At 33.6% G+C, this 13,876-nt stretch overlaps 2 protein-coding genes and 1 long non-coding RNA gene across 4 annotated transcripts in view; 2 read left to right on the plus strand and 1 right to left on the minus strand.

Annotated features, from left to right (window-relative positions):
* The window catches only part of LOC135836810 (uncharacterized), a 215,769-nt gene that overhangs the window by 82,206 nt on the left and 119,687 nt on the right, over positions 1–13,876 (minus strand). The window contains exon 4 of one of the 2 annotated variants that reach the window (XR_010557084.1): positions 8,742–8,834. This is a non-coding gene — a long non-coding RNA (uncharacterized LOC135836810). Of the gene's footprint in view, positions 1–8,727; positions 8,835–13,876 lie in introns of those variants that run through there. The other variant, XR_010557083.1, reaches the window with a different exon arrangement.
* LOC135836756 (uncharacterized) lies at positions 2,202–4,924 on the plus strand. The gene is made up of 2 exons (XM_065351771.1): positions 2,202–2,335; positions 2,519–4,924. The coding sequence occupies exon 2, from the start codon at positions 2,537–2,539 to the stop codon at positions 4,529–4,531; it is 1,995 nt and encodes a 664-aa protein (XP_065207843.1). The 5' UTR covers positions 2,202–2,335; positions 2,519–2,536; the 3' UTR covers positions 4,532–4,924.
* Positions 7,070–9,969, plus strand: LOC135836773 (uncharacterized). The gene is made up of 2 exons (XM_065351805.1): positions 7,070–7,404; positions 7,515–9,969. The coding sequence occupies exon 2, from the start codon at positions 7,650–7,652 to the stop codon at positions 9,666–9,668; it is 2,019 nt and encodes a 672-aa protein (XP_065207877.1). The 5' UTR covers positions 7,070–7,404; positions 7,515–7,649; the 3' UTR covers positions 9,669–9,969.

Raw genomic sequence — 13,876 nt, forward strand, 5'->3', positions numbered from 1 at the left:
ATGTTTGCGAAGCTTATATAGTAAATCCTTTCTCACCGGTTAAACAAACTTTTCGTTCCCATTGTTATTAAAAGGTTTAAAGAAGAAAGTTTTGAACATTGTTTCAATGGGATTGCGATCGAACCGGCAGGTTTCACTGGTCGGACGAGCTTTTTATGTTTCACACGAGTGTAAGTTAACAGATAAGCTTTGAATATTTACTTTCAGCATGTTGCCATTAAGATTAAAAACTTGAAAACGTTGTAATTTAGCTTCAAATTCATCGCAATGTATACACGAGGGTGTGTTGTGTTGCGTGAATCGTGAATCGTGTACTCCGGAAGGTTTTTTCCTCCTCTGCTGCTTCCACACAGAGTACCTCTAGCAGCTACGTATTGTTTGGACTTTGCATGATTCGAAGCTCGGTCTATGAGGGTCGGTCGCTGTGGTGAGAATTCAATTGTGTAAGATATGAATGAAAGTGTTGTAGAGTTGCAAATGGCTTTGGCTTTGGTGAATGAAAAGGGTTGTGGATTTTCAGTTCATGAAGAAAAAGATAGCTACAGTTTTGTATTATTCCGTATCGCGGAGTATTCGTTGGAGTAAAAGTTCTCAAATTTAGACGAGTTTTCCCATGTTGAAAAATGCGGCGGCGGGTTTTACGAATTTAAATTTGAATGGATTCATTTTTCAAGATTTACGAATCGACATCATTTTTATTCGAGGTTTCTGGTTTGAAAAATATATATATTACGTACCTACCTGTCTACTTTTAATGAGGAATTATAATAGGCCTACTATACTTGAAATATACGTACATGTAGGTAGGTACTACAGAGCATACCCTTGCACTTTGCACTTTTCATTGATAAGGGACACAGAGAGCCGTCGAGAGCAACGCATTCTTCGATAGCATTTTCTTTTTTCTCAACACGTGGTGTGAAAGTACCATTCATAGATCTTAAGCTTCTGATTTGTTTTTTTATATGCTATGTTCAAAAAAAAAATTAAATAGAATGCTTGAAAAAAAAATTTATTTTTGACTTGCAAAAAAAAATAAGAAAATTTGGACGAAAAGTCATGAAAAGTACCTAACTTAACAGTTACCCATACGTTTTTAAAATTGGTCAAGTTCTAAGTAGACGTTTTTTTTTAATTTTCAAAAATTCGTTTTTTTTTTATCTCGGCCCTTCTTCTTGGGAAAAAAAGAAAAAAATTAATAATATTCAGAAGTGGATAATTTACTGAAGTACTAATATGTACCAGGGTACCTGTTCACTTTTGTATTTTTTTCCAACTGGTTACACCGCTTTTTGCCTTTGGCTGAAATTTTAGAAGTCTCGTTTTCTGCCAAAAATAGTCCAAAGCCTCGACTTTTGTCAAAATTGCCAAGAAGTGTTATTTTTTGAAAAAATAGTCAAGAAATCATCGCTTGTTTGCAAAAAATTCGGAATGTCTCACCTTTTTTTCCAAAAATTGTCCAAAAAACTCGCTTCATTGTTACCGGAAATACCCAAAAAACTTTTCATTTCTGCTAAAGTTGTTACAAAGAGTTTTTTTTTGGTCAAAAAATTACTAAAGTTATAAATTTTTACTAAATTGCTAAAAAATTTATTTATTTTTGCTAAAAATTGCTGATAAATTTCATTTTTTTTTGTCAAGAGTTATTGAAAATCGCCATTTTTTTGCAAAAAATTCGGAAAAAGATCTGAATTTTGTTTTTAAAAATTGTCAAAAAAGCTCTAGCTGCTTCTTGCTAATTGCCAAATTTTCGCTTTCTTGCCAGAACTGCCAAAAAATCCTGCTGTTTGCTGAAATTATCTGAGTTTCAATCAAGTTCAATTATTAGATTTTAATTGGAATGTTTAATTGTTTATCTAGACAGTTAGAGAGGTCAAAAATTTGTATAGTGAGTTCTTATATCAGAGATGATTTTTCATTAGGTACCTCTTTTGCCTTAATTTAAGTGAATCGCTAATTTCACCATTTTATAGTGATAGTCCCTTTTAGTTTTATTATTTTATTTGACCATTTTTTCATTTTTTTTTTTTTTGTGAAAAAGTAAGTCAATGTTGAGGATTGGGAAGGCATCAAAACAAATTCTCGGTTGAGATAGGTAACGACCAAATAAATCACTAATAGTGCTTTAAATTAAGTATCAGCTCAATCTTGAGATAGTTTGATCGATTTTTATCTGAAATAAAATTCTAACGAACGATAGTAATCAAAAGATATTTTCTACCTATGTAATTATGCGGTTGAAAATTTGGTACGCTTATTTCATATCGTGACTACTGTGACTCATTCGAAATGATTCTTGATAAATAGAACCACAATTGGACTAAAAACTCAAAAAGTGAGTGATATTTCAAGCGATATTACCGCACTCGTATGTACATGTAAAAAAAAAGAAGATATGAAACCTACTTTATTAGATACTTGCTTCTTATCCTCTCTATAATTTTTCCCAATTTTCTAAAGTGAATATATGTAGGTATTTTGAAATTCTCTCTGATCTAACAGCATAGTTCGGTTTCAGGACAATCCATTTTTCTACATGACGCCTGGCACACTTCAGATCTACCTTTTCATAATTTCTATCACACACTACATCGCATACAGCTCAACTTATTCCACAAACTTGACATCTATCGCAATAAAATCTTCGTTTAAGCTACGACCACCCATAGCACACACTTCAGACTACTTGATCTTGGTTCAAAATAGCAATATTTTCGTTGATAAGAGTTTACTCCTCGAGGCAGTACTAGCAGACCCCGAAGAAAAAGTACTGGCATTGTTGGGCCCTGAAAAATGGGGCAAAACGGTGAATCTCCGAATGATCGAACACTTCACTCGAATTCCAACTGACTCTCGAGGTAATCCAACTCCTCCGCGAAATACTCCCATTTACAGATTGTTCAATCACAATGAGGTGCTTTTGCTAGATGGACAAAGAGAAACACTACGTAAGCCATTACTTTTAACAGAAAAGGCTCCCGGTACAATACAAATGCACATGGGAAAATATCCAACCATCTACTTAAATTTATCTCCTTTGCTAAATGGAACCGATTATCACAGCGTGATGACCCATTTATCCGTTATACTGGGGCAAGTTTTCAAGCAACATTCTTACATGAAGGAAGTAATAAAAAACTGGTACAAGAACGAATCGATTTCGTGTACGGAGAAGGCCGAGCTTAACTCAACTTTGGAGGAATTTACCAACGTGGAACAGTTGAAAACAGAAACATCAGATTTGATCAGAGCGATTGGATTCCTTAGCAAGCTTCTCTATACTCATTTCAAATCCAGAGCTGTCGTACTTTTTGATGACTATGACGTGTTAGTGGACATTTCACTCAACGAAAACATAACCCAGATTGATAAACAAGCCATACATAACGTATTATCTTTATTATTCCTGCACTCTCTTAAAATAAATACCTTCCTGCAGAAAGGAATCTTGACCGGAAGACACGGAATCTCCAAACAGATCAAACAAGACGATATCGTCAACGAATATAAATCGATATTGGATCAAACATTCGAATTTTATGGATTTCTTCAACGAGACGTTGACGCCATATTTGAAATTCTGCAAATACCAAAGACTGAACGGGACAAAGTTCTTAATTGGCACGAAGGGTACAGAATATGCAAGGATGAGACCGCATTACGATTCAGCCCTTACTCTATCGCCAATTTCATCAGTCATCGTAGCTTGAATCATGTTCCATTCAAGAGCGATAAATTGATCGAAATCTTAGTTCAAAACAAAGAGTTCAGAAAAGCACTGATGCAATTATTACTCAAAAATTACGATTCACTTCAGTCGAGTCATTTGGATTTTAATAAGGATCAGATTGACTACTTGAACCAAGCTGCTCAAAATAAAACTGTAGAATTTGATAAAGCTTTACCAATTCTTTACGCCTATTTATATTCTTCAGGGTACCTGACCAGAGTAAATGAAGACATCGAAAAAGTCACCCTTAGGTTAACTAACAATGAAGCTAGGTTCAAGATGGCAAATTCCATAGTATCTTTTTACACCAAATGTTACAACATTTCAGCACCTACGTTATCTCAGTTAACCTCACAACTTCACGAGTTTATTGAAATGAGCACTGTTTATTATCCAGATGTGGAAACATCATTGCAAAACTTTGTGAACAGTTTGCCCATATTTGACGATCGATACAAGCATCAGAAAGACCCGCAAGCACCAAGTGATATCTTAGAAGTAGATCATCTCGTAAGAGTAATATTACACACGTTAGCTTTAAACGTATCTTATCACTACAATTATCAAACATTGACTCCAAGTGAAGGTATGAAGTCGTACGTAACGCTTTACAAAGACAAACGAGCAATTATGATCGATTTCATGATCGATACATCTGTTCAAGAAATAATTTCCATAATATCGAAGAGGGTGGATGCGATGAATTCCCATACACAAAACGATATCTTCAGATGGATAGGTATCAGCTTGGGAACTGATAGGAAAATAAACATATTGGCCAAGACAGATCAAAGAAAATGATAACGATAATTTTCCATCGAAGGGTTGAAATTTGAGAATAATCTATTGACACCAGAAGACTGAAAAGGTGACAGGTTAACTGAGTAGGTACGAGTATCTGTGTGAAGGAGTCTAACGAAGAGATAGGGAAGTTCCTGCTTTTTATTTGGTGAATTGTCTATTATCGTTATTAATACCTGCTATACCTTCGTTGTGAACGGATTAGATGATATCTCCGTTTACTTCCATGAGATAATTTTCTCTCCAAAATTCTCGTTAAAAATTAAAGTTCAATTATTCCTTCGGCGAAGAACTTCGTTAAATATTTATTTCAATTAAGATTATGTACCTATCGTACGTTGTCGTTGTATGTTCGTATTTTCCAAAACAATAGAATTTGTTTTCTTTCATTCACCAAGTATAGTCACTTTTTAAGAGGAGTTTTACGCCAAATGAGGTCCTTCAACTACTGTAAACATAACTAATCAGTCCCTAAATTTCGAGGCTAGGCAAACAAAAATACATGAATTCGAGTTGGCTCGCCTAGATTACTAGTGAAAGGAAGTTATTCGTAGACCAAGATGGGACACCCTGCATATTTTGTTGGTAAAATAATTCGTTGATACGAGTATTTCAAGACATCAGCCAACGATTTGAACAAAATTGAGGTAAAGTTTTTTTGTCCAAGGAGAATTTAAAATTCTTTTTTTTTTTGCTTGAAACGTAGAGGATTTTTTTTAAGCATTCAAAAGTCAGATAGAATGTTGGAAAGTGATTTTTGAGAACTTGACATACTCGTAGGTACCTAATTTAAGCAATTCGTCGCATCTTTAATTAGTTTTCAAAAGTCTGACTTAATACTTATCTAAAAGCTTCAAAAAGAATCATAGCAGTATCGCAATTTACCAAAAATTACCAGAAATTGCCAGTAATTTACGAAAAATTACCAGTAATTTATGGGAAATTGCCAGTAATCAACAAAAAATTACCAGTAATTTACGGAAAATTACCAGTGATTTACGGGAAATTACCAGTTATTTACGGGAAATTACCAGTAATTTACGGGAAATTACCAGAAATTAACGAAAAATTACCAGGCAGTAATTTACAAAAAATTAGAAATGACCAGCAATTTAAGAAAAATCATCAATAATTCACCAAAACTTACCAGCAATTAACCAAAAATGACCAGTATTTTACCAAAAATTACCAGTATTTTACCAAAAATTACCAGTAATTTACCAAAAATTACCAGTAATTTACCAGAAATTACCAGTATTTAATTTACCAGAAATTACTAGTATTTACCTAATTCACCAAAAATTACCTGTAGTTTACCAATCCAATGTTAACTTTGCAAAAATTACAAAAATAATCTTTAGATAATTTACCAAAAATTACTAGTAATTTACCAGAAATGGCCAGTAATTTACATTTCAAGACAAAAAAAAACAATGAATCATGTTGTTGAAATTCTAGAAAAATAAGACGATTTTACATTAATATTCAAAAATAATTTTGCTTAAATTCTGATTTTACGAGTATTCCTCGAGAATAAATTATTTCCACATCTTCTTTGCTTTTTTCAGCGTCTGTTTCTAGTAAAATAAAATCACATCACTGAAACGTCAGGACGTAAAATTATTTTCATTTTTTGCCAATAATTCACAATTACGCCCGCACAGACGATGGAAAAAAATTCGCCGAAATGCTTGTGTTGCATGTCGTCTGGGATCATCGTTTTCACAGTCGTAAAAGTCTATAAAACGAACGCTAAAAAGTTGTTTTACGAGCTCAGATTTTTTTCATGATATTCTCTCACATCTTGTACGCATTTACATAGTTCTTTTATCGAGTTCGTACGACTCCATTTTATTGATATTTGTTTTCTCGTTTTCGAACAATAATTTCGTCAAACGAACCATCGACATTGTAACATTCGAAAATCAGATACCGAGCATATATTGAGGAAATTCTAACAATACCCCGACGAAGTTCTTTCCATAGATTTCGAATAGTAATTTAAAGCGCGTCATTTAATTTGAAGAGTTTGATCTTTCTGTGGTCTTCGTTTCTATACAATTGTTATAGGCGGTTTAAAATCCTTTCTTGTAGTAGAAATCAAAACACATCATTTTTAATAGGTTTTAAAAATGGTAACACTGTTGGAAGCCTTTAAGAGAAGAGGGTTTTTTATACTTAAACCTACCCAAGTAGTGCTGATCCTTGAACTCAATCATTTCCACACATTACAACGAGAACGGCCACACACATATAAGTCTACGTAATATCATCGACATTTCGATAAAGCTCTACGCACTCGAAAACTGTAAATAAAACAAACGGCAGGCTATAAAAAAAAGAATTGACCGTATGAGGGTAAATCCACCTTTAAAAGAGCCTAAGATTACAAACGTTAAGAAGTAATTCACTCGCTATTCTTAGCCAGACTTGAAAATAAGTGCCTTTCGAGAAATATTGAATAGAAAAGAGATAGGATTGCTTTCAAAGATGTTCAAAATGTTCAACTTCTTATATCGCGCGTTTAATGTCTACCACAGACCAGATCTTTCGATATGGTCTTATCGTCATTGCTTCTGCCTGATTATAATTTCGCAATATGGATCCGTTTATTTGAGAAAATATCAACATACGCGTAAATCAGGTGATTTTTTTCTTTTGACAAGACATGTGTTTCATGATTTGAGAGAAAAAAAGGATTTTATATCAAATTTTATATAACCTGACCTTGAAATCAAATATGTTGAAATTCTCAAGAGTCAATTTTCATGTTTTTGCTGAAAAAAATATAAAAAATGAAAAATGCGAATCAAGCAAATAGATAAGAATCTACTTCGATGCATCCTTTTCAAAATGAGAAATGATCAGTGAAAGTAAGTAAATGAAGCTGGTTCAAAAAATTTTTGGTGCTTTCTTTCATCTCCTGTGATCAACTTCAAAACTGCAGAAACATCCAACTGATACCAAATTTAACCTTTTTCAGATCATCGGTTCCACTCAGATCCTCTCAGCTCGAATGCTTTCGCAATCTAGGCAATTTTTACAGCACCAAGATCAAATAGACCAAACCTCCAAATTAAAGTTCACTTTCAAGTAGAAACTAACCTATCAGGCTATCATGAATCGGTTACTCTTCCTACTGGTGTTAAATTTTATCAAATCGATTCATTCGTATCGTTACAGTACAAATCTAGTGATAAAAAATCGTTTCTCCGGAGCTACTCCAATCGCCTTAGGAACCGAGAGTTTTTTGGAACTGTTACAAAAAAGTGATATATTTTTCGATAAGACTCCCATAATGCATTATTTGCTCTTCATAGATTTCAACGTTAAAGTGATTTATTTACCAGCAAAATGGGGGAAAAGCACCAATCTGCATATGATGAAGATGTTTTTCGAGGAACCAGTTGACAAAATGGGTACACCACTTAAACGAAACGCAAGTATAAATCATCGATTATTTAAATACGGTGAAATACCTGAGCTAGACGGTTCGATCAAAAAATTGCGAAAACGATTCAGAATATCCGGTTGGGATATGGTCAAAGAGTTGCAAGGTCAATTTCCTGTAATTTACTTAAGACTGGGTAATCTCAGTGCAACTACTTTGGATGAATTTGTCAACCGTCTAGGTGATAGGATAAGAACAAGTTTCTTAGAACATTCGTATTTCAAGAATTTACTAGAGAGGAAGAACGCAAATCAACGGTTTCATTACCTAGGACACTACTCGAACTTTACTAAAATACTTGATAGAAAGTATGATCAAGAAACACTAAGAAACAGCCTGAGGCTTTTGTCGGAATTACAGTACGATCACTTCAAAAAGAAAGTATTCGCTTTGATTGACGATTTTGAGAACATACTGTTCAATATGCTCGTCGACAATACGATTCCTGATACCGAAATATCTTCTATAATATCATTTTATTCTTCATTTCTTCTAACCTCGTTCAAAGATAATGAATGTTTAAGGTACACGGTAGTAATGGGCACATTCAGGTTGATGAAATTGATCTCAGCTGACGAAGAAAATAAAGACCTGAAAGAACTCAAAGCAACCAACACACCCACCAGGAGGATCTATGCTGTAAGCAAAGACGAACGAGAAGAACTCTTCGAATACCTCAAACTACCTCCCGAGTTCATATCCAGAATATTATCCTGGTACGAAGGATACCTATCGGATGATTTACTCAGCGGAACTTACCTTATACAGGATTCGTTGGCTAAATTCTTAGTCACCGAGCATCTGCAATTCGATCAAAGTGGCTCGTACGGAGATCGTATACTTTCTGTTATTCTGAAACATAAAACATTTCGTAATAGCCTTCGTTGCTTAATCGATGGTAAAATGTTTCTAAGTCCCTATCGACGCATAAAACGAGAGAATTATTTGGAGGATTATTTGTATTTCAGAAAACGTATACATCAAGGCGAAGATATCGAAATACGCGACCTCAATATATGGAATTTATTGAACTCCTGCGGATATCTAACTATAGTACAGCATGTCGGTTGCAAAGGATCCCAATTCCGGATACCAAATAACGAAATACGAATGGAAATATCGCAAAAGCTGATGAACTATTATATCGATCATTTCAACGTACCATCGTCAGCTCTTGAAAACGCGGTCAATCAAATGGCACAACTTGTCACCAATGATCAAACAAAGCCTACTGAATTAATACAATTTTTACAGAATATGCTCGATAACGATGCACTTTTTGGAGATTTTGCCAGAGCGACACAAGAACACATTGATTATCCTCCCACGTTGAAAATTATTCGTTTTTTTATCACATATCTGACTTTACGAGTAGTTCTTATGCTCGAAGATTACCAAACTGAGCCGATGTCACAGTTGCAGTATCGTGAAGAGGATATGCGAAGTGTTCGAGCAGATTCTATTTTGAATAATACAGATCGAGCTGTGTTTATATTGATCAATGACAAGGCTCCTTCAGCCAGCCATGTCATCGAGGAGGTTAAAACTCATCAGGAAGTAAAACGTTTCAAAGAAATGGATTATATTAAACTTGTAGGAATTAATGTCGTGGCCAATCGAATCATTGATATCGAAGCGCAACTGATGAAAAATCCTTTTAAAAATTCAGATGATGCAGTATCATAGCATAGGTATGAAGCTGGAAAGTCAGTCATCCATGATCCAAGTAATCAGCTGTTCAAGTTTCTCGCCTCGATATAGTGAGAATTAGAACGAATTTTAGGTTTGTCGAAAAAGGTCAGTTTTTGGAGTGAAGTTTACCTTGCCTTGCAGAATTGAAGTATGTAGGTAGTTGGAATTGTATTGAAATGAAAAGAACTCAGAAAAACACATAAGTACATATATAGGTACATAACAAGGATGTCGTCGTCCAGTGAAAAACTATGAGAGTACATAGATTAATTTTAAAATACACTTTTTAAATTTTGCCATTCAAGTTCATTGAAAAAAAAAATAAAAAAATGATACTTTCAGTGAATTCATCAGAAAAGGATTCGATCTGGTCAGATCAGGACATTCCATGGATCCAACTTGACCTGATCAGATTTGACCAGTAATTCAAAGGTACCTATGATCGGATTAGATCTTTCAAGACCTGATCAGATCCAGTAAGGGAAACCAGATCTAAATAGACCTGATTACATCTAATTGATCAAACCAGATCAGATCTGGATATCCTACCAATAAAATTTGATCTGAACAAAGCTATTGCTATTAGCAATCAGATCATCAGATCAGAGTTTTGATCAGTGATGGAAAACTGAAATTGGAACTAAAACTGAAACTGAAATGAAGAAATTGAAACTAGAAACTAAAACTGAAACTGAAACTGAAATAAGAAAAACTAAAACTAAAAACTGAAAACTTGAACTGAAAAAATAAAAACTGATTTTTGGTAGTTGATTTTTCCCTATAAATTTCCAAAATATTACAAATTTGACGAGAAAAAAATTGGAACTAAAACTGAAACTGAAAAAAAACTAAAGCTGAAATGAAGAAACTGAAACTAAAAACTTAAAACTGAAAACTGAAACTGAAAAAAGCCAAACTGAAACTATTAAAAACTGAAACTAAAAACTGAAAACTGAAACTGAAATGCAAAAGTTTTGCCATCACTGGTTTCGATCGGATTACATCTGTTCGTTCAAATTGGATCAGATTAGGTCATTGGCTGTATAAAAGTTTGAAGAAAAATAAACTAGGGGAGGGGAGTAGATCCATTGTAAAAAGAAGACTGACAGACACAGAGAAATTTTTCATCAATTTATACGTACTTTGTTATTTCGGAGGTTCCCAAAACAGGATGTTCAATAAATTTGCAAACATGAATTTCTTGTCTTTTTTTTGTAGGTATCATTTTTCAATTCAATTTTTCAGTATTGCAGACATGACAGCTCTTCTTCAATCTCTTTCGCCACCCCCCCCCCCAACCATTCGCAAATTCAATCGTTTTTTTTCCTCTGCAAAGAAAGTAATGTGCCAAATAAATTAAGACTTTACCAAAAAATACCACTTGGAGTAGGTATTATTTTTTGAAACGAGAAAAAAACTTGTTTTTGCTTAATCAAGCAGAGGTGCCTTTTAGAAAAAAATAATTAAAAATTTTCCATTTGGTATTTGCTGAAAATAGTTCTAAGTATGAGCCTTGAATATTACTATTGAACATCTTTTGTTTTTTGACAAATTTCAAGTAGGTTTCACAATTTTTCTTAAATTATGTACTTATTTTTAGGTATTTTTTAATGAAAAAAAAATGAAGAAATCTTTAAACATCTTTGCATCCCCAAGTGAAGTAATAAAAATACAAAAATCACATCAATGGCCTAAACCTTAAAGAAACTTGTTTTGAATTTTTCGATTTTTTTGAAAATTTTTACAAGACAAATTAAAAATCTATTTTAGAAATTAAAAAAAAATACGCTCAATTTCGGGATTTTGATTGGACAATTTGATTTAGATCACGTTTTTTTAAAAAAAAATCGATGACTTTAAAATTCAAAAAAAAAATCAATAGACTTACAATATTAGCATTAGATTTATCTCTAATTTTCAATTCCATTTCTTAATTAACTACCAACTTTTCAAGTGAAGTTTATTTTAAAGAGAATTTCGAACCAGAGTAAATGTTTGGGACCTTCAAGAAATCTAAGCTCATGCCAAATTGTCCCTTGGGATATTCTCTTTTGTGCACTATGCAGTGTGCAGTCCTTTTTTAGAAATAGCGCGAAAAAATGAATAAAAAGTAAAATTTTAGATTTTTATTTCGACCTTTTTTCTTCACTCAGTCATTAAAAAAAAATTTCACAATGTTACTGTTTCTTCTCCATAGTAAAAAAAATCATCATTATAGATAAGTCTAAATTGAACGTAACATATTCATTTATAAAATACGAGATGTACAAACGCTTCAATCTTCATATGAGATAAAAAATATGCTTTCTTGATACCCTAATCTGTAGATTAATTACAAAAAGCATTCAAATTTATAACGGTTTAATTATTTTAACCAAATGGTATCAAATTCAACTTCATGAAATGGTGAAAACAAACACAAAAGTTGGGTTCAATTTTGATTAAGTAGATAGGTAAGTGAGTGCCTTTAATACTTCTACTTGAAAATTTATACAATTGATCAACATAGCTGAAACGCCAGTTATTGGTATGCATGAGCAACACCATCAGGCTACTCGAATTTTTCGCACTAAAAAATGTACCAATTTTTAAGCCACACCAATTCAATCATCTGTGATCATGTTTTCTTACATTTTCCTGACTTGGATTTGCATCGCAACAATAATAAGTCTGGGTGGCACAGAAGATGTAGTAAAAGATCGCAAACTGCGTTTCGTTGCAAAACAGCCTTTTGGCCAAATCAAAGGCACAGAAACGCAAAATTTTAAAGAATTACTCAATAGTGATTTTTACTTCGACAAGACGATAATTTTAGAAAAAATAATCGTTAACTCTTACAAGTACAAGACAGCTTTGATCATATTGCCAACGAAATGGGGCAAAAGTTTGAATTTGAATATGATTAAAACGTTTTTCGAAATACAAGTTGACGAAGTAGGCAACCGAATCCCATTGGAGAACACAACGAATTACAGGTTGTTTCGGAAAAATGAACTCCTGTATAACGAGCATGTTCAACAATTAGGCAAACCTTTGTATATATCCGAGGATGAAAACCTTCTGGTAAAATATCAAGGACAGTATCCGGTCATTTGCTTGGATTTTGGAAACGTAAATGGATCAAGTTATGAGGACTTCGTACAGCGAATGGGTGAAAAAATAAAGGAAGCTTTTGATCAACACATATATATGCTGGCTCAATTGAGAAACGAATTCGATGCAGCCGACTCTACTGAAATGAAAAACATAGCTAGAGAAAAATACAACTTTTTCTTGAAGATGTTGACCATGGAAGGTCAAAGCGATCCGGAAGATCTCATAATTAGTGTAGAATTTCTATCAGGAATTTTATACGAATATTTCGACGCCAAAGTTTTCATATTGGTGGATAATTACGATGGTATTTTATTCGATGGGCTCATCAATCCAGATGTTTCTCAATCAGACCTATCTTTGATTTTGGATTTATTCTCTTCTTTTTTGCATCAAACGCTCGAGAAGAATTATTATTCAAAAATGGGTATTTTAACTGGCACATTCCACATGCAAAATCTGGTTTCTAATTTCAGCAACTTAATCGAATACACGGAATGTTACCATCAGATGATCACCACTTACGGCATAACTACAGAAGGTATCGCCCATATCTGTAAATATTTCCGAATTCCCGATCATTTGAGCAGCAAAGCCATCAACTGGTACGTAGGTTATCGTAGAGGTAGCAATTTAAACCAACACTTGTACAGTCCTTATTCCATAGTGAATTTCTTATCGACGAAAAAACTAAATTATTATAAAACGCGTAACGTCATTATAGATTCAATACTGGAGAATATTTTTGAAAACGGTAAAATAAGAATCAACATTTTATGGTTGTTATACGGTGAATCGATTTTATCCCCGAAAACAATCAGACCAGAGCAAAGCTTAAAGAATTTCCTCGAACTGAAGGAATTTTTACTGAGTGACACGACTATCAAGAGTAAATGCGACCCGAAGATTTTCACTTTTCTGCCATTCTACCTTCGTGGAACAGGAATCCTGGGTGTCAGATCATTCATGGGAGATTTCGGATCAACTCTTAGATTACCAAATAACGAGGTTCGAATGGAAATATCGGAGAAATTGATGAAATTTTACATTAAGAAATTCCAAATATCATCCGAACTGCTGGAAAAAGCTGTTGAAAATATGGCCTTGTT

This window comes from Planococcus citri, chromosome 2, assembly GCF_950023065.1.
Source record: "Planococcus citri chromosome 2, ihPlaCitr1.1, whole genome shotgun sequence".
Taxonomy (NCBI): domain Eukaryota; kingdom Metazoa; phylum Arthropoda; class Insecta; order Hemiptera; family Pseudococcidae; genus Planococcus; species Planococcus citri.